This window comes from Xiphophorus couchianus, chromosome 9, assembly GCF_001444195.1.
Source record: "Xiphophorus couchianus chromosome 9, X_couchianus-1.0, whole genome shotgun sequence".
Taxonomy (NCBI): Eukaryota; Metazoa; Chordata; class Actinopteri; order Cyprinodontiformes; family Poeciliidae; genus Xiphophorus; species Xiphophorus couchianus.
Window position 1 is genome coordinate 6,393,218 of NC_040236.1, and position 21,439 is coordinate 6,414,656.

The 21,439-nt window shown below is 37.4% G+C and overlaps 1 protein-coding gene across 1 annotated transcript in view; it reads left to right on the forward strand.

The window, feature by feature from the left end:
- The window catches only part of gmds (GDP-mannose 4,6-dehydratase), a 173,006-nt gene that overhangs the window by 114,724 nt on the left and 36,843 nt on the right, over positions 1-21,439 (forward strand). Inside the window, exons 8-9 of the mRNA XM_028028512.1 lie at positions 12,496-12,614; positions 12,927-13,023. Of these exons, the coding sequence (XP_027884313.1) occupies positions 12,496-12,614; positions 12,927-13,023 (216 nt within the window). The remainder of the gene's footprint in view (positions 1-12,495; positions 12,615-12,926; positions 13,024-21,439) is intronic.

Consider the following 21,439-nt stretch of genomic DNA (forward strand, 5'->3'; position numbering starts at 1 on the left):
TGCGTAAGATTCAGGAGTGTGAGTCCTTTAAATAAACTATCATTCAAGTTTTTGCTACCTTGTTTTTGTACCAATAATCAGAACAACCTCTGCTCTGACAGGTGTTTTCTGTCCCATTAGTTTATATATTGATTTGTCCACAGGGATCAGATCATCACCCTGCTAAAAGACCCAAATAAAATCCAGTTTCATTTTTCTGTCAGAAGTTGCCAGTTTTTACTTAACATCTGCTTTTATTTCAAAGAGTTCAAAATGCCATACATTAAGCAAGGTTCCAAGACTTTTGGAAAGCAATTTGCTTACAACATAGCATGTTCTTTACAATAGTCTGTAGTCATGACAGACTTTGTACCAAAATGCTCAATTTTAATCTCATCTGACCAAAGCAGACAGTTCCAGTTAAATTTCCTCTGTTTTTGAATGTTGTCTTTGGCTTTTATGTGAATGAAAATTGAAAATGGACTCAAGAAGCAGAGTACCATATAGTGAGATGTATCTCTGTCCGCCTTTGTGACCTTTCCTATATAATAATGTGAAGTTAATTGCTGGTGCGAAGCTCGGCCAGCAGAAACACAGTCAAAGTGAAACAGAAAAAGGGAGAGTCCAGTAATTCCTGCGTCATTCCCGACCATATTAAAGCTTCATGTGTGTGAGACCCTGCGTGTGTGTTCAGGGTGAGGTCAGACTGTAAATATAGCCTCCTCTGTGTTCAACATAAACTGCCAGACAGTCTGGATGTCCGACAAGGAAAATTGCTGCAGTCTCTGACTTTTTTGGTAAAAATGCAACAAGGGAGAGCAGAGCTAAGAGTGAGTGGAGATGGGGAATGTGTGTTTGGAAGTTTGGGGGTGGAGGGGTTAGTGATTTCAAATATCTCTATAAATAGCTGTCTGGGTTAAGAACTAAAAAAGAAGTTGTTCTGCTAAAAATCACAGCTCAGAAGCAGCACTTTGGATCATGTGCTCTCCCTGAGGTGGAGCCTGGGAAAGTTCGTTGGTTAGCATGTTACTGTGTGTGCGTGTACGTGTGTAAATGTAGTCTCAAATTAAATGATTGAGGTTATTACTTGATTTTACACAGAATATGGTTGGACAGTTCTCCAGTTCAGTCTTATTTGGCTTAGTCTGCTACAATTCTACCTCAGCTGGCCTGGCCTGCTGTAAGCTGTTTGATTTGGGTCCTCTGTGTTTGGCATGCAGTGGAGCAGCCTGTATTTCTGTTAGAGCCATCTCTATGAGCTTTTACCCACTCAGAGGTTTGTGGGATGCAGATACCAAAAGAAATCTGGATGTAAAAAAAAAACACAAAAAACCCCCAAGAGAGCTGAAGAGAAGGATGAAATTGAAAGAAATACAGCACTGTGTAAAACACAAGTCAAATTTCTTAACATTTTCATGAGGCAATGTTTGATTCATATTTTCATGAGTCAAACATTGCTATATATATATATATATATATATATATATATATATGTATATATGCCACAAATTTAATACATTTTCTTATCCAAAGCCTACCTGCAAGTGCACCTCTTGAAAAGAATAAAGCTGAAAATCTAAGGCTTTGCACTGGTCTAGATAAAGTCAGGGATTAAATCTAATTGATATGCTCTCATGTGACCTTTCACTGATTGTTATGGTTCTAAAACTCTCCAACGTGATTGGATATAAACAGTTCTACAAGAAACAGGACACCCTCTTGCTGTCCTGAATAATGTGGTTTGTAGTTTTGTTAGATCATAATGACACCCGAATTGCTGAACTAGAACTACAAATTATGGAACAAACAATTGGTACCACCACATTTCTCAAAAATAAAACAAAACAAAAACTGTAATAGGTCAAAATTCCTCTCCAGTAGTTTTAAAATATGACCAGTGATTTCAAAAACTTGATATCAACACTTGGCTACAAGGGTGGCACAACCATTTATTACTTTTTGGGAGGTAATTACTTTTTCACCTTCTATCAGGTTGGTTTGGGTAGCTGCATTTTGTATTTATTCAGGTTAACTTTATTTGATGTCACACACCAAGAAATCACCAAAAATCATTAGTAAAACTACTTTCTATGAAACTTCCTTACCTAAATACTAAACCTTACTTGGCTGTCAAAATATTTGTACTTGTCTTGAGTGTGTGTCATTGTTGAGACAGCAGCAGTGGTGTGTCATATAACTGTGTTTAGAAAGGCAAGACAACCTCAGTTTTCTCCTCACTAACACCTAACCAGAGCTGCAAAGGGAAAGTGGAAGTGTCAAAAGATTTTTTCAGATTGTAGAAGCAGAAAGAACAACAGGATCCTTTGAGCAAACAATGTCATTGGCAGCTGTCTGACATGTTCATTCTTCTCTTAATCCAGTATTTAAGATTAGCATCCACTGCTATGGAATGCTGTTTAACACATACACACACACACACCCAACTATGTAACTATATACAGTATATACTCTATATACGTATATATGAATATACTGTATATATCTGTGCTTCTATGCAATTTCTTCAGGCTGATGATGCTTTGCCAGTATGCTGCTAAATCAATCAATTAAGTTTATTTGTGTAGCACATTTCAGCAACAAGGCAGTTTAGAGTGCTTCACATCATGAAAATATAAAAACATTATAAACACAACATACAGTCAACACTTGTTAAAACCAGTAAAAGACATAGCATTTTGTCAAGTGCCATTGTTAAAATCATCAATACCCATTAAATATTTTAGTCAATTTTCCACTGGCCACAGTGGCCGCACATGTTGGTCAATATGTGGTCAATGTCCTGTATTTGTTTGTATAAATGTGGGTAACTTTCCCTTACAGAGTCAGCATGTCTTTGTCAGAGTGCCAAACAAAAGGTTTACATGATGTAAACTCATGTTGCAAAGAAACCAGTCATCTAATTCAAATATCTTCATTTTCTGGCATTCAGTTTATCATATCATTATATACTGTATGGTCACAGTGTATGTGTTTCTCCAAATAATTTACTTATGTGCCTAAGATTTGTATCCATTCAACTGAGGATTTTGTAGTGACCTATAACATTTGCATATTTTACACTCTACTTTAAATATTTTGTACATACAATAAATTACAGCTGCTGCTGTTATGGTCACACCTTGTGAAGAGAATTGTGATATGCTTGACAAGGATGGCTACAATGACCTGTGGAAATAATTGGAAAAAGAACATCAATATGATTTTTTTTAATTCAAAACCTTTTCTCCCATGAGATTTGGACAGTTTGTTCAGACAAATGTACTTAACCATCACAGATTAGGTCACCCTACTAATCACCCCTGAAGTTTTTTGTGAATTCTATGGATAGAATAATAGCTTAAGAAAGAAGATCAATAGCTTAAACTAGAATTATGTTTGTGTTTTATGTATCAATTAAAACTTTTTTAAAAACACAGCGTGTCTGACTACCTTAGGTTTTGCATTGAACCCTTTAAGATCTCCAGCTACAAGTCAAATTTAGCAGGAGACTACTTACTAATTAAAGCAGTTTAACTGAGAGACAAACTGATCATCAGCAGGTGAGATTCCTTTTCAAAAGCAGGAATTTGACTGCTTTGTTGTTATTCTACATTGTTGTTCCAAGTTATCATCGTAAGTGTCAATGTTGACTTCTTAGCAATTGGGAGAATAAAAATGATAGCTTGCTTTTAGAGATTTCCAGGGGAAAGACTAATTTTTAAAATGGAGTTACCATTGTGCAGCAAATCATATTGGAACAAAGTCCATTGGAGAGATGAAACCAAAATAGAGAGGTTTGGCCACAAATCATAGTGCCATGTGTGCAGAAAGCCAGCCCAGGCTATCAGCATAAACATCTCAAACCAGCTGTCAAGCACGGTGCTGGAGGAGGGACGATTCTGTCTTGTTTTGCTCGTCTGAGAACTAAAGCTTGGCACAAACTGGGTTATATAAGTGGTGAAGCGGTATATCAAGAACTGTGAGCCAAAATTCCTCTACAAACAATGGAAAAGACTGATAGACTTGCAGAAAATTACTAGTTCAGGTTATTGCTTCTAAAGGTGGTTCAACCAGCGGTACTTTTTCCCATGTTTGTGGGTCATGACAAACATCAGCTGTAGTCAAAGTCGACATCAATTACCAATAATTCGGCATGGTCTTTACCATTTTCTTAATTTGTGTGATACAAATTAATGTTAAATTAAAGAGTAAGCACATAAAGTAAGACTTAGTTATATATAAACATCTACTGTAGGAAGAGGTTATCTAGCATCAGTCTGGTACGGAGCCTCAGGCCCTTTTAGAGTTGTAATTTCAATACTGTTTGCCTAATCCCAGTGCAAGATTGCTGAGAATGATTGCCCATGTGTCCGGAAAGTTGTGGCATATGATGAATGTCTGCCTGAAAAGAGCAGTTGATAAGACCGCCTCATGACGTACACGACAATGACTGTGTTTCGCCTTAAATGTGACGCCTTATTTGTTTTTCTTGTTAAAGTGCACGTCGGTGGATATCCACATGAATGTCTCGTATCACAGCCATAAGTGGAGGTCATTAATCTCATTATCAGTGCTAAGAGGTGGGGCGGGCAGACTTGGAGCTCTGTCTGCTTTTTGAATGGTAGCAGACCACAGATTTGGTTCATGGCAGAAAAAGATCATTTTTCAACTTATTTTTCTGGCTTTAACACTGCTGTTTGGCAGCTCTACACTCATGCTATGGAACTGAACTGAGAACATCTAAAACTACAAACGATCTGGAAAAGTCTGGGATGTAAACCTCTTGAAACACTGTACCACAGTCAAGGACTGTGTTTTATTTTACCAGGCAAAGGTTTCTTGCACCTAAATAATATTCCCAGTATAAGCGCAATCTTCAGTGTATTTTGATGGTGTTTTATTTGGCAAAACAACATAACGTAGTATGTATGGGTTTCACATTTTTTTATAAATAAATCTAAAAAATGTGATGCAATTCTTCTGGGATATGTTTGCCAGCTTTACGCTTTGGTGGCTGAGATTATTGCTCTTTCTTCACTGCTAGAGAAATGAATCTTAGTCAAATTGTATAGAGAGTTTTACTACTTATTAGCAGTAGAACTGATTGTATTTGTAACTGTATGCTTTGGGTTGATCTCCTTCTGGAAAGTGAACCTTCAGCAACCCCCAAAAGATTCCATCTTCCCTTCAACTTTTTCTAGCTTCCCTGTCACAGATACAAAAGGCAACCCCTGTCACCACCATGTTTCTCAGGGGTGCTAGTTGTTTGAGAGTGGGGAGGATGCAGTCTTACTTTTCTGTCATACGCATCGGACTAGAATGCCTTCTTGGACATTTTCTTTACTTGTGGCAAAAATATTTAAGCTGGATTTCTAAGGCTTTTTTATTTAATAATGTCCTGTTTTTTATATCATTTCTATGAAGTGCAGGTTTGTGATTAGATTTATGTCTACTAGATCTTGACAGAGTCTCCCTCCTAAGCTTTGAATGAGCCTCCAGAGTTACTATTACCCTCTTAGCTGCCTCTCTGAATAATGTTCTCCTTACTCAGCCTGTTGCTTTCAGAAGACTGTGTCTGGTGTGCTCCTCGGTTGTCATGCTTCTGTTGATCACTAATGTTCACTAACAAGCCTTCACAAAACAGCTTTATTTGAGATTTAACAAAATTTCTATTTTGGGTGGCTTGTCTAAATGTGGGTGAAAGCAGTCACTTGTTTTTTGAAAAGTGACTATACAATGACATGCTTCTTTCTGATGAACTTTCACATAAGATTTTTATAAAATGTATTGGTTGTATTGTGACAAAATGTCGAAAGGTTTAAAGGCTATGCATATTTTTGTGTTTTCTTTGACACTGCATGTGTGGTTCAAGTAGATTCTGTGTGCATGTTTTGTGCATTTGGCCACATGTGGTTACCTGTGTGCAAAACCATGGGGTTAATGGCATTATCAGGCTGTGATTGGGCCTGATGGCTTTCTGCAGCCATAATAGCGACTCTATTAAGTGTTTACTGTGAGCAATTCCACATGTCAGCAGGAGTCAAGCAGCGGGAGAGAAGACTGAGGAGCTGTGAGCCCCGGGAAGGCTGGGAGTGAGGCATGTAGGGGGGAAAAGGGAGGACTGAGGGGTCAGTTGGCCGCAGAGGAGGGAGGTCTGATAAGTCATTTTCCCTAAGCTGTGGTTGGATCTGATTTTAGGCTGAGGACTCCCAGTTTCAACACTCCAATCCAAAGATCCGTTATTCTGTAATTACATTTCATAAAATATAACCTTTCTGTTCCTCCTCTGTCACTATGCCTCTCTGCTTTTTCTGCCTGTGGAATTATAGTGTTGAGATTGCTCTATGTGACCTATTCAAGAGTATTTCCAGTTAGCTGGGTGCCTTTGGTTTATCCCAGGGATTTTCCCGCAACCTTCAGTTGTGCAGTGTCTGCTCTCTCTGACAGACGATCTGCCAAGGACTTATGATGATACACAAATGGAGGGAAAAAATTATATGTAATCTATTACAGACACAATAAGTTTAATTCAGTGGTAATATTTGAATTCGCTAAGCATATGGATGTAAAGAATTGCTGTTCTTTTTTTGTTTTTCTCATATATTTGTTTCTAAAAAATTCTCTTTTGAAGAGTTTGATAATAGCATCTTTTTTTTTTACGCAAGCTTAAAAAAAATCTTTCAATAGTGATTTGGGTTTTGTTTATTTTTTTTTTAACATTTCTACATTTGTTTCTGTTTGTGTAAGGTTTGTGGATTTTTTTCACCATACACTATTGATAGACACATTTGTAAACCATGCTTGATAAACCAGGAAAAACTCAAGCGGAAGGTCAGATCTATTGCATAAGCTGAAGAGACAGCAGGAGGTTTTAGCTGACTGTGCTCTGAGTTTGTCCCCAGTTTTTCATTCCTATAACTGTGTTTTTTTTTTTCTTTTATGCAACTTTTATGGCACTCTGTCTCATCCATCTTTCTGCAGTGCTTTAATATAATAGATCATGATAAAATTAGAAATAGTGCACTTTGTGTATGTCAACCAAACGTTGTGTTTTTTTTTCTATAGAAACATTGTTTTTGTTTAGTAAGTTTCTTCTTAGGTTAGCAGATTACAATCTTAAGCATCTTGCTTTAATGCATATGGTGCTTTCTGTTTGAATGGTAATAACATAAACAATCCAACATTAATTTAGTAACTCTTTTATGTCATTAAGTGGCAGTTTATATCAAAAGGATACTTGGGTTGAGAGGTTTGGTAGCAAGTACGAAGTTGTTTTAACGTGTAGATGGGGAATGTGGAACAGAATAGAGTGCATCATATTATATTATTATATTGAGAACTGTGACGGTTCTGTCAGTAATACTGACAGTAATACTTTCCAAAACCTTATTAATTTAGTATTTGTCTCTAGTTTTGAACAAGGTTGTAGTATAAGGAGAATACGATCTTTGATCATCCCTCTTTGCGCAATCTCTATAGATCTTTCAGTTCTAGGTTTTCTTTGTAGATTTGTATATAAAGTTTCAGTTTTTTGTTTTTTTTTAAGTGATTGCTTGTTGCTATGAAAGGTAAGACAATAATATTGAACCTGGCACAGTCGTTTGTTGAACAGATTAGCCAAATTTAAAACATTAAATTTTGTTTGCTTTCAGAAGTCAAGCTAACAAGAACTGAACCAAAATTCAAATTTTGAAATAATATTTATTGTGTTTTGCCAGTTTTTGACCCCTGGTATCTGAATTTTCCCCTGTGTGTATCAGAGTATAATTCAGATATGAAGGGATTTGTAACAGTTGCAGAGGCTGGGGTCTGTCTTAGCTGCAGTCGAGTGTGGGGTGTGTGATAGGGTCATGCTGTGGCCATGTGAACAGGAAGGTATGGGTTCGGTGTGAGGGGCTGAACCTCTGAGCTGTTTATCAGATAGCTAATGAAGCAGTGCAATCCTGTGAGCCCTGAGAATGTGGAGGGACAGCAGTGGGGGAAAAATGGAAAAGGGGTTGGCGTAAAGTTGGGAACATAAAAAATTAGGAAGGTCGGAAGCCAAAGCTCTGAGCAGACTGAGAAGAATAAAACAGTCTTCACATATTTCACTTCACTTTATTTCCCTCTACAATAAAAATACACATCGTATTATTTATTACATTTCCTGGTTAGAAATCAGCGGAGGCCATATCACTCAGCTCCTGCCGTAAACATTTTCTCTGGCTGCAGGAGAAGCGGAGGCGCTTTCCCAGCTCCCATCATCACGACCATCCAGTTTACTGCGGGCTACACATCCATCAGTGTGCTTTGCAGGAAAGGGAGAAGGAAAGAGCTTGCTTCATTACAAGTTCAAATAATCAGCCAGTCAGATGATCAAAACAGTATTACAGTATAGATGTCAGTGTTTGATGTTTTACAATTTCCAGTGATAATTAATTCTGTTCACACAGAACACAGAGAAGCTGAAACCTTTCAAAACAAAAGACAGAAATTTTCAGACCGGATTTAACATCTGTAGTGCGGCTTTTTGATGGAATTTGTGTCCCATGTGTTGATTAAGTGAATTATGCAATTCAATTCAGTTTACTTACATAATGCCAATTCACACTAAATATAATCTCGTAGCACTTATGAAGACAAATGGGTCTCATTCACATCCAGCTGCATAGAAACAAATTATATCAAACCCAAAAGGAGAGGTGTAAGATTACTTTTTTTAGAAGGAAAACAAAGTACAAAGAGTCAGTGGCAACATTACTCTGTCAGTCAAGTTAACCAGAAAAGAGAAACAACTCTGCATAGTCACAAGTCAGGGTTATTTTCTATGGGAAATAAAAACAAAGAGACAAAGGTAAAGAACGTTGTTTCTTTGTCTCCTTTATGAACCACTGTCAGACAGGAAATGGAGGGAGAGATAGAGAGAGAGGGAAGAAATGTAGGAAATGCCTCAAGGTCGGGAATCCACCTGGATGGAGGACTAATAGCCTCTGTATGTGCGGCTCTTGCTCTACGCTGCACTTTTTACAAATCCTGAAAGTACACGATTAATGGCTCAGTTAATGGCTCCGTTCATAAGCGAAACACAGCCAAACACAGAGGGACTGTGCCAGTAGTACTTTCTGTTGAACAGAAAATCAGAGTACGCATAGCTATTGGCAGAAATAGCTCGCTGGACAGCTCCATCCAGGAGCAAGACACTGACAAACACAGGATCACTGAACCAGAAAGAACTTTCAGTGAAAATGAAAAATAAAGACTCAACACAAAGTGAATAGCAGTAATAGATCGGCTTGTGTCTTCCTTCAGACAAAAGACAATTGAACACAGAACCACTGTGCCAGCTGTGCCTTCTATGCGTCTGACTGTAGTTGCACTCAGCACAATGTGAAATCTTGTTCAGGACCAAAAATATTCCATAATGCAAACTTTCTACTAAAAACAGCAAATTTCTCAAATTGTTGTTGATCTGCTCTCTGTGTCGCATGTTTTTATTCCTGTGTGCGTTTGGTTTGATCTGGGGTGAATCACTCTCTTAATTTATGAGAATAGAGATCAGAACAAAGAATCATGTCAATAAAGTTGTTGTTTTTTCTTCAATATTAAAATTTTCCGTAATTATTAAAATTTTGTTTGACATTTTACTGAGATTAAGTTATGGAGTCTTCAGGTAATGTAATACAGGTTTACATTACCTGTAAATGTACCTACCTGTAATGTTTATGGGTTTACAAATAATGTAAACCTGTATTTGGCATAAAATCTTTGAATCAAGTTATTGTTGACTTAATCATTTCTGCGAGGTTTAAAGATTTTTGTGTCTGATTTCACATCTTAAACCAATAATCAACAGAAAAAATAGATGTAAGATAATATTTTCCTCCCCACCTTAACCAGCACAAATATTTGAAGTAGCTATAATCAGATTTGGATGCTGCTATTATTATAAAACATGCTCTAATTGGTTTGTTGCTCAGTCACTCCAACATTTTGGTTGACATATTTGGCCTTTGTGACAGTGTGAGAGAATCTGTTTTCTTCATCAGGAGCCAAGGAGTGAGAGGTCAGAGGTCAGGCTCAGGGGAGTCATCAGTGCTGAGCGGTCAGATGACCCTAAACGATCCTCAAATAGGAAGGCTTCGCCTCCCTGAGGAAGTTCGTTCCATCACCACTCTTGTGTGTTTGTGTGCGCTTGCATTCCATGTGCTTATCCTGTAACACAATTAGTATATATAGTCCTTAATATAGTCCTTCAGTTCCGTAACATACCAACTTTCAGAAAGCCCGAAGAACTACTGTGATAGGAAAGCAGAAAAGACTGGCTGCCAGGAAGAAGAATATAAAGGGATAACCTATCAGTCCAGAACTTTGCAGTTATATTTCTAAATCTGCTTTTGGATTCTACATGTATGAGGAGGAAACTGTAGCCAATTGATTCATCTGTCATTTTAACTTGCACTTAGATTTAATGTATAACTTTGAAATAACTTTATCTTGAATGGCCAAACAATGTTGGAGAAAAAGATGACTCACAGTTGCTGACTCATCCATGTTAGGTATGTTAATCACAAGAATTGATTAACAATATCTTTTTTTAATTCCTTTGAGAGGTAGATTTTGATCACAGAAATAAAATTAAGGATTTTCTGGTGTCCAGCATTTTGAATTTTTTTTTTTTACCTTAATGAACGACATCAATAAATATGACTGCAGAGAGAAGATAGCATCTGCTAAATGCTCTGACTGAGGCCGACAGCTTCTGCTTCACATCATAAAGCATCCTGATGTGGCAACCATATGCACACATGTTCAGATTCCAATGCAAGCTACTGTTGCAAGTGGAGCACATAAACTGTCTTGATAACACTCCTCTGGGGCAGTTTTTCCAGCAAATTAGTTCTGCTTTTTTCATTTCTGTTAAAAAATTATGAGAACCTGTAACTGTTGTGCAGCAGCCCTCATTTTCATCAGTTGAGGTAAAGAATGTTCTGCAAAAGGCTAAGCTGACAGTAGAGAGTAAAGTAACCCAACCACAGTTATGTGGGAAAATAGCCCTGAGTAAAATGCTTTGCTTAAGCTAATTAATAGTTGGAAAGGCACAATGAAGTGTGTATGGGTTAAGATTTGTTTTTAAGTGTACATTTAACAAATGTATTTCAACAAACTGTTGGACAACAGTAATGGAACACAAAACAATTGTTTTTTATTACCAATTATCAGAATTACGTTTTAACGGATTTGTTTTACTTTATTACATGTGACAGTGCAAATATAAAGAAAAGTTAGAAAGTAAAAAGTATTTATCATTAAGTTAAGTTATCCATTCATTTAATTGAAATAACATTGAAAACTTTAAGTATTCCAATAACTCAATTCACTTAGTGAAACACACCATAAATGTATTTGTGATTGACAAAATATCCACTCCTACTAAAAATGTATTTTTATTTTCATATTCTGTTATGTTTTTTTGTTCAGTACTTATATTCATAGTGAACCACAGTTCTTTTCGTCAGGTAGCTATTATTGCTAACTTTACAGGGTTTTAGCTTCTTCTTCAAAACAGTGCTGCCTACACAAAAGAACTTGCTCTCATTGTCTCAGTGGACAACTGTAGTACAACAAGCACATAATATTAAACAGAAAGTGGCAGGATATCGAACTTGTAGCTGTTCCTTTCAAAGCAAATCAGAAAACATGAACACAGAACACAAAAGTACCCAAAGACAAATTAAGATGAGAACATATTCTAACATAATCATTTTGTTTTTATTTCAATTTTGACAATAATTTATTTGATGAAGTATTAATTATTTGGTAATAACTGTTATTTATTTAATTTTGAATTAAATGGCTTTCCATGAAGAAAACTACATCCATTATTTTCCTGATCTAGTATACCCTAGGAAGAAATAGCATATGGCTTACTTTCACACCATGACTGCTGTATGAATTGAAATAAATATGCTGAATCAAACTGAATTATATTATATGCTATATTTTTTAAGTTAAGAAAGATTTTAATACAGTTTACAATGCCAATTGCAATTAGGCTCATATTGCTAGTTTTGTGGCCATCTTTGATTTTAGTGACATCTCTCTGTCTGTCTTTGTGTCCCTTATGATTCTCTTATTGCTATCTTGAATGTCCCAGAGGTCCGCAGTTCTGCTCTGCTGGTGCCCCATATAACAGAGTATTTTAGGAGTAGCAACATTATCACAGTGTTTTTTAAAACAGTTGTGCAGCGCTTCTTAATGCTTGAGCTTTCAAGACCACATGTGCATTTTTGTGTGTGGCAGTAGCGCACTGGGGCCTGTGGGAGTGATCTGGGAGTGATCGGTCATCTTTTCCCACAGTTTGTGTCCCATGAGTCTCCTTGGTGACGTCAGGAAAGAGGTACAAGCGAGTGCCCCGCTCAGAGGTCGCAGGTTCACTTCCTGTCTGTCAGAGTAGAGCTGGGCAGTGTCCAGAGTGGAGCACCAAACTGTCTTTATGATCTTTCTGTGGTTTGACCTCCCTGTTTCTGTCTCTTTCAGGCTATGTGGCTGATGCTGCAGTCAGAGGAGCCAGACGATTTTGTAATCGCCACGGGGGAGGTTCACAGCGTGAGGGAGTTTGTGGAGAAGGCCTTTAAACATGTGGGAAAGACCATTGTGTGAGTGTTCACACACAAATACAACACAACACAGGTCAATTTTATAATGTGTAAGATCACAGCCTGAGAGAGAATAATATCCTCACTTCAATACCTTAAATTTGAAAGTGGAAGCTTTACTTACTGCCTTTTTTTTCCCTTTTTTGACGAGCAGTCAAAGCAGAGTATTTGAGTGTTCATAATGCCTGTTGCATTGGTTCCAATTTGTCTTAAAAACATTAAAGAAAGAAACTGCAAAAATATCATGGAGTACAAAAAAGTATAAACAGAAAATGTGGAAAGCTTCTTTATGTGGATTTTATCATATTCCAGGTGGGAGGGGAAGGATGAAAATGAGATTGGCCGTTGCAAAGAGACCGGTGTGATACACGTGAAGGTGGACCCAAAATTCTTCCGTCCCACTGAAGTGGTAAGCCAGGTTTCTTATTGTGTGTTTAGTGTAGCGTTTTTACATGCAACTATTCAACTAAACATATTTTTCTATATATCCAAAACAAATCTGTGAATTTATTATAGTGTACTTTGCTGTCTGTGTCAGTTGTCAGCTGAACACTACTTGGAAATATTTATCAGTCTTCCACATCAGTGTGGAAGAATTTTAATCCATTCTTCCACATAAAGAGGATTACATTTTGGGATGCAGGTTTGTGTCCTTTCATGAACTCAGTTTATGTTCCTTCAAAACAATATTTTTCTGTTCACAACAAGAAATAAACACACATCTCTTCAAAATTAAAAGAAAAAGTATACAGAGTTCAAATTAGTCCATTGCAAATACTGTATGGTATTAATGCACTATATGAGATTGTGAAAGGTTTTACACTTTCTCTCCCACTCCTCACCCTCCCACACCAACTAACACAAAGCCACATTCACAGTGTGATACAAAATGGTGCAATAGAAGAAAAACCAATAAAAATAAACAATCAAAACAGAATACATAAAAAAAAGAATGAAACTTAAGTTTTTCTTAATTTTTTACACATAGAAATCTTGTCATGGTCTCTTGTGTTTCTTTTTCTTAACATATTGTTAGGCAGTTAATTATGTTGACGTATCTTTCAAACTGGATTTTTTTTGATAAATAAGATTTCAGCACTATTTTGCTGATGACACAAGTTTTTAAATTCTCCACAGAAGGAAAGAACCCATAGGGCTCAGTTCAGACTAAATTAAATCATTCTACTGTTACTCTTCTTCCATTTATTTGCTTTGGAGAGACAACCAGGGTGAGCTTCTTCTTTGTATTTAAGATTTCTACCTTTCTGCCCCTTAACTCTGCAGAGACACAGAAAGCTTGAGTCTACACCCATATCACAACAAGTTCTCTACAGGCTAGAAAAGCTGTAAACAAGAACATTAATTCTTGTACATCCATCAAAAGATTTGAAATAAAAACTTTTACTGAATCATGACCAATATGAGATCTAATAATTCCTCATTTGGAAACCTTTTGTTTTTATTATTTGATTGCACTGCATTTAAGTGTATATTTCTGGAGATGGTTTGTCTCGTAAAGTGCATTGAGATAACTTTTAGTGTGAATGGGTTACAATTTAATCAACTAAATTAAAAACTAAATTTTGCCGAAATGTCCCAGTGTCAAAATGTCTGACCTTTAACCTCATGACTACAGTCAAAGCTTTGGTAACTTTGACTGTCGTCAAGGTTTCCATTTAATTTAGTTCATTTAGATTTAATATTTACAGTTCTTCAAGTTTTTGCCTGTTTAATGATTGGACAGTTTAACAGGTCCAATCATTAAACAGGCAGTGATTGAGTGCTGAAGTACGACAATGCTTTAAAAATTGTGAAATCCATATAGTTTTGTTAAATTTATCTCACATTATAGTGTATATCTCTATATGTTTGACCTTACCTTGTGAGAAATAGGTTTTGTTTTGTTTTTTTAATTTTCTTTTATATTTTTACGTATCTCATTGCCGGTCATTGTGTCTGAAAACATACACTTATCAGCTATAAAGGGTGCAGCTGACAGCTTCAGGCGGCTCATTGTATGCTTTAAAGCTGCTGGGAACAAGCCAGCCTACCTCTGTAAGAGTAATGTCGGCTGTATCCTGTCAGTGAATTCAGAAAGGCTGCACATATTCACTAAAGCCAACCAAAAAAACATCCCTTTAATGATGAGGTCATGTATTTGATGCGTCACCTCGCTTGGGAGCTAATCCTGATCAATCAGGAGCTGTATGTACTCTAATGACAAAGTTGTGGATGAGCAAGCTATCTTGTGCAACAGAAAGTACATTATGCATCTGTCTCAGAAGATAGGAGGTGGGTCTTGCATTTAGGGGCTCTAAAGGGCTTTGCAGCTACTCCTTTCTGATGGTATTAGGTTACCCCAAAGTGTTGTGGCTCTGATTATGCACCAAACTCTTGGTTAAAAGCCAGAAGTCCCCGTCCCATGAGCTTTGGTCCTCTGAGATTAAGGTTGAGATTCAGTTGAGTGACGGCAGGGGATTAAAAAGGAGGTCCTGCTGACTGACTGCTGAGGGTATGGCAGAGCTGGTTACACACCTGTGCCTGTATTCTTTGTGCATGTCAACTCCTTCATTCAGGGTCTTAACCCTGAATCCACACTGAAAACTACACCTTCAGTTGATCGAGTCAACACTGACCTGTGGGCCAAGAAACTTTAAGGTGTTGCTTTTGTGATATGTCAGCATCCTGGCAGTACCACCTGTAATGCTGATCCTGTTGTTGTGTTTCTGAGATCTGATGGGTTACAATCGACATGTAAATATCAGGCCACCTGAACCTAATGAGAAATTGGTATTTTGAAGATTCAGGGTAGATAAAAAACTGACTTTATTAAGAGAAGTTTTTTTGCATGCTGCTTCATAGACTGACACATTTTTTACTATACAGTTAAAGCTGTCAAGTGTTATCTAGTACTGAGATCAAATGGCTTAACAAAAACCTGCAGAAAGAACACTATGGCGGTATCTCAGTCTGATTGAAAAAGGCCTCCAAAGAATTTGAAATCATTTGTTTCACTGTATGAAAAAATTAACATAAATAACCATTCATTCCATTTGAAAGCAAAACATCTTAAAGTGTCATCATGGTATATACAGCAGGCTCATGTGACTGTTGATATGAAAGTGTATGTTTGTACAATTACATAGACCATTTTTTTGCATGTGTAAATCTATAAATCTTTCCTTAAAATGTGAACTGATTTTAAATGTATTGTTTATTTAAGAGCATTTTGTTAATGCAGAGTTTCTATCACATGAGTAGCTCAAAGGTTAAAGCTTGTAGTAACGACAAGGTTACAACGGTTCAGTTACAGTGGGTAGACCCTCATTGTCTCCTTATTTCTAAAAGAGACCAAAGAGAGTTTAACCTTTGAACTCTCAAACAGGAAATGGCTGACACTGTGCTCATACCTCGCCATTGTGGATCACCTTGAGTGGAAATACCTGTCATCGAGTGGGTGCCGTGTGTTTCCTGAGCTTCCAGCTGACTCATACACATCCAGTGTCATGCTTGCTGTTTAGATCTCTGAAGATTTGGATGTGTTTCCATTTGGGGGCTTCGTGCAAAAAAGTTTGCGTGGCATAGTTGCATTGTCACCTCAGGCTGCGTGTTAAAATATGTGTAATTCATCATTATCCCTGTTAGTGTTTGTCCTTTGCAACCCTGGGGACAGAAAGAGTCAAGCGCTAATGGTTGTAAGTGGGTGAAATGCACATGTTTGTTCCTTTCTCCATTCTTGTGTGTTTCTGCTCTGTCATGGAGGTTAAATCAGGTTTGTCTTTCACCGTGGAAGTGGTTACATGAGACGATGTATAAAAGTTAAATCTGGAAAACATGTAACTACCCACACTTTCTGGAGACGTGAAAGTGAAAGATATGTGATGTGAGCCGTCAGACTTGTTTTTAATTTTTCAAACTGCTCCAACTGTCAAAGCATGGAGGAACCATCATTTGTTCCAGACACACTGCAGGGATTTTACCTGCACTGCGGTTTGGCTCAGGTAAGCAGCCTCGGGGGGGGGGGCCACTCTGACCTGTGCTGAACTGGTTACAATTGGTTTCAGTTGCCTAATGATGTCCAGAATCATAACCATGCAATGTTTTTTATCTTTAGGTTTTACTGTTACTTTTGGACGTTTATTTTTTTTTTTAAGATTTACATGGTGAAAAAAACACCACCTCTTTTTATGTAATTCTAAGTTATCTAATGAAGAGGATCTAGCACAGAAGATGGATAGAAAAAAAATTCATAAGAAAATTGCATAGGTTTAAACCAGTTCTTGATTTTTCACAAAACTGTCTTATGCATGCATGTGGCAATCTAGCTCCCAACAAGTAGAATGCTTTGAGTAATATTTTTGACACAGGAAGTCAACTAAAGAATATGCCTGGCATTCAAGTGACAATAGAAATCGACGTCAGTGGAAAACTTGCAAAAATATCTCAAGTTGTCAAGTCAGAAGCACAAAAACTAAATTACTAAGACAGTTTTAAGGGGATTTCAGGTAAAATGTTATATAAATGGTCAGATGAAAACAGAAGCCAAGCAAAGCCTTATATTTAATTAAGCTCTAATTACTGCTATAAACCCAATTTTAGATCATCTCGTTCTGTGCTTTAGAGAGCACGGCTGTTTCACTTAGGCAGTGCCTGCATGCTGACTCTTGTGTGCGTCTGTGCTAATACAGGTTAGCTGTCATATCTCATAGTTCATTTGTCACTTCAGGGCATAAACTGCTGTGGGCTGAGTGACAACTCCGTGGTTCCTGTCCAACCTCTCACACCAAGCAGGACGACTGGTGATAAATGGGAAGCTGTCTGTCAATCTGTCTTTAAGCCTCCTCGTCTTGTCAGTGTGTGCAGTTTTCCAAAGCCATTTCTGCAACTTAGTCGGTTGCACTTCTATCTCTGTCTGAAAAAATGCAACATAAGAATAAACTCAGCATCTGTTAACTGTTACTAGTTTTAGAAAAGGTAGAGTTGTGCAATCCATTTGTATCTGGCATCTACTGATAAATAATATATCGGAGGACACAACATGTTAGGACTGTTATATTTGTTATCAGAACTTTCTGGGTTTCAAAGCATAAAGACCAAATGGTTACACCCCTGGAAGCGACATTCCCCAAGCAAACACTAGCTCTAATTCAGTATGGCTGCCATGAATATTAAATATTGTAAAAGTTGCAAAAATAAACAGTGTATCTGCAGCTTGTATTACTTGTATTGGATTGAAAGTGTTGGAACACATCACTGTTTTAACATGTTTTGTTTTAGTATACATTTAATGTTTGAATGCATAACGTGGAGAGAAAAGTAATGGCATAGGCTTGTTTTAGTAATATCAATCAATGTTTTAGCATTTTGAGCATTGGTCGCTCCCAGATCCAAGTTCTGATTTTGAAGATTAATCAAGCAAAGCATACAATCATACTATAAACTACAGCTACAGCCATAGTAGACAAAATGTTTTATATTTTGATATTATTTTAACACTAAAATGAATGTATTTTGGATTCATGTCCTTTATTTAAGGATTGCTCAAAATCATGATTGTATTAGATACAGTCAAGCTTCTTTAAAACTTTACTAAAACCATTGACTGTTTATTACATTCTCATTAAAATATAGTACCATGATATGGCCAAGGACAAGACTATTTTGGAGGCTTTTCTGCTTTTTACGGGTGAACCACTTCAGTCATGTCCCACAGCCAGCTGAGCTTTCATGGCCACGCTTTTTTTTTCCTGTAGCAAATCTCTCATTGTGTGCCTTTCATTTATTGCAAGAATATGACCCCACTAAGCTAACTGGCAGCATGTGATTGTTGTGGTTAGTGACAGCCAAAGCTAATGCAAGTCTAATTCAGTTTAGTTTATTTTTATAACATCAATTCACAAAATCATTGTGTGGAGGCTCTTTGCAAAAAAAAAAAAAAAAAAAAAGGAAATTTGGTGCATCATAAATCATAAATACTATTTATCAAACAGTGCATCAAGTTCAGTTAATTATTCAAATTAATTTAACAAGATTATGGTCAAAGGAAACCCAGCAGATTGCATCAAGTCACTGACTTGCAGCAAGGACAACCATGGAGAAACAGAAGACAATCTCTTGTGTCATTGACTTAACAGTAATCCTTTTCACTGAGCATGCATGTAAATGGTAAATGGACTGAACTTATATAGCGCTTTTCCACTCAAAGCGCTTTACACTAGAGTCACATTCACCCAGTTGCACTCACAAACACGCATGCATTTATAACACCGATACGCAGATTGGTTGGCAATTTGGGGTTAAGTGCCCTGCCCAGAGGCACATCGACATGTGGCAGGAGGAAGCTGGAATCGAACCTACAACCTTCCGATCGCAAGACGACCACTCTACCAAAGAGCTACAGTCGCCCACTGAGCATTGTCAAGAAAACCCGAGCTCATCCCACTTCCCCATGCTGGAGATTTTAGAAAAGGAGGAGACCTCAACAGAACTGCATCAGCTTCTACACAGCTACTGTGACTCAGACCTGAAGCAAGTGGGGAAACTGGTTCCAAGAATGAGGAACTGAAACATCAACCCCTGACAAAGAAAAGCTGGCTCACTCTTGCTGGAGTGGCTCGTGATGTAATGCTGACCAGACCAGCCAGCAAGCATGCAGCAAGCAGCATTACATTACTTCAGTTCTGGACAGGGTAAATCCCAGCAGATTTAGGAAACTCAACGGACCCGTTAGACGGAGAGCTGGTAGCACATCTCCCCTCTCAGAAGAGGAAGTACGAGAGTGAGAGAGTAGAGACAGAAAGGAGGGGGGGGGTGTTGCGCAACAACAGCATGCATGTAGCAAGTTTGGAAAAGAAAACTGTCCTATAACAGGAAGAAACCTCCAGTAGAACCTGGCTGAGTACAAGTGGTCATCTTCCACAACCGACTGGGGGGTTAAGAAGACAGAGCAGATACATATGAGCTGTTGTAATACTTTTTAAGTAAAAAAAAAAAGCAAAAAGTTAATAGCTTAGAGAGGAAGAATATTTGGTAGTTTGCAGCATTATCACAGCTGTTACTCTCCTTTCTTCCAAAAGGAAGACACCACAGCCAAACAGAACATCAAACCAGATGTAACTTCTATGCAAAGGAAAAACATCTTAGAGAAACATAAAGTTAACTGATGAAATAAAAGCAGACAATACAAATTGGAGAGCAGTAGAAGAAGAACGTTTACAAAAGAGATCAGTTTTTCCTCCAGCAGCCTACGCCCATAGCAGCATTACTAGAGAGAAACTGTAGCTCAGAATAACCTAACTCCTTGAGACAGGCAGACAGGAGAACTGTCTTTCTGGACAGTTCCCTGTCTAACGCCACACACAAGTAACACTATTAACAAGAACATCAATTTATGAGGGGCTAGAGTTTAAAGATCCACTCCATCAAATAAAACACTCCTCTGTAGATATCTACTTCTTGGTTATTCTCAAAAAGGCACAAGAAAAGCCATTGCTTTATATTTGGTACATTAGGTCAATGTAGTTTTTAGGTTAATCAATGCATTGTGCTGATAAGTGAAACAAGTATGCAGATTTTTTTTTCTCAAATGCATTGTTACAGCTTCTTTTGTTCCCTTTTTGTGCTCTTGTGTGGCAAAACCAATAAGTCCACTGTGCTGTTGGTTAAAAAGCCATGTACTGCACCCTATCCCAACTGTTTCACACCTATTTGTCAACTTGTTTCACAGCCAGCTCAGTTATAATAAGGCCAAGTTGATTTAAGGCTGAGGGGGTGGGACTACTCTACCAATCCCTTCAGGTCTGGTGAGAGACTCGAAAATCACTCCTTTAACATTTTTAACTTTTTTCATCACTGGGATCAGTCCTCTCCGAAACTCTGTTTCTTTCTCTGTTGCAAAGAAGCACTTTCAAAGAATTTAACTGTTACAGCTATGATTCCCTGTGGGGATTTTCTTAGACAGGTAAACATTAGTGCTTGATGTTCCACCAACATAATGTTTGGACATCTGCCGACATTCTGCCTCATTTTTTGTCTCTTCACACCTGAAGTGGTTTCCTTAATCTTTTCAGGATCAAATTTAGTTTGGCAAATTTTTTCACAGCTTTTTATTCAGTCTAAATTCCATCTGAAGGATGAGATAATCATCCTTTAGGCTGTCTTTCAGTGATTGCCAAGGATGTCTGACATCTGAAATCTAAGTGACTGTTTGATTGGTGCCCTTGCTGAGTTTCAGTGGATTTTCTCAATGATTCTAAAGCAGAGATGACAGCTGTGTGGCTCTTGGGCCATCCGAGGCCCCTAGCCTGATTTTTCTTCTTTTTTTTTTTTTTTCTTTTTTTTGTGATCTCCATCTGCAATTCAATAATGGTACAAATCTGGCCCACTACCCCTGGTGGTTAATGGAAAATGATATGTAGAGTACAAAGTATTCAAAAGTTAGTGCTTTAAATTTGCTTCTGTCCAGTAACTTTTTGTCAAAGACAGAATTTTGTATTTACAAATCGGCTTTTGGTTAATTTACTTGTCAAACCTTCTCCAAAACCGTGTACTGTATAGTTATCTATTATTAAGGCAAACATGCAAAATCAAAAAAAAAATATCTAAATCCATTTAAAAAACATTTCATTCTTTTTTTCTTCTGAGTACTTTATTTGTTTAATCTAAATTTAGCTTTTTCCGGTTATTGTAGACAGTAAAATAAAATAGCAGCATAGCGTTTGTTGATTTAGTATTTATTTTATTATTTTTGTGGCTTGTGGGTACTTTTGACTTGAATATTTTGGGTGCCAGTGACAAAGAGTTTGGACACCGATGATTAAGCAAAT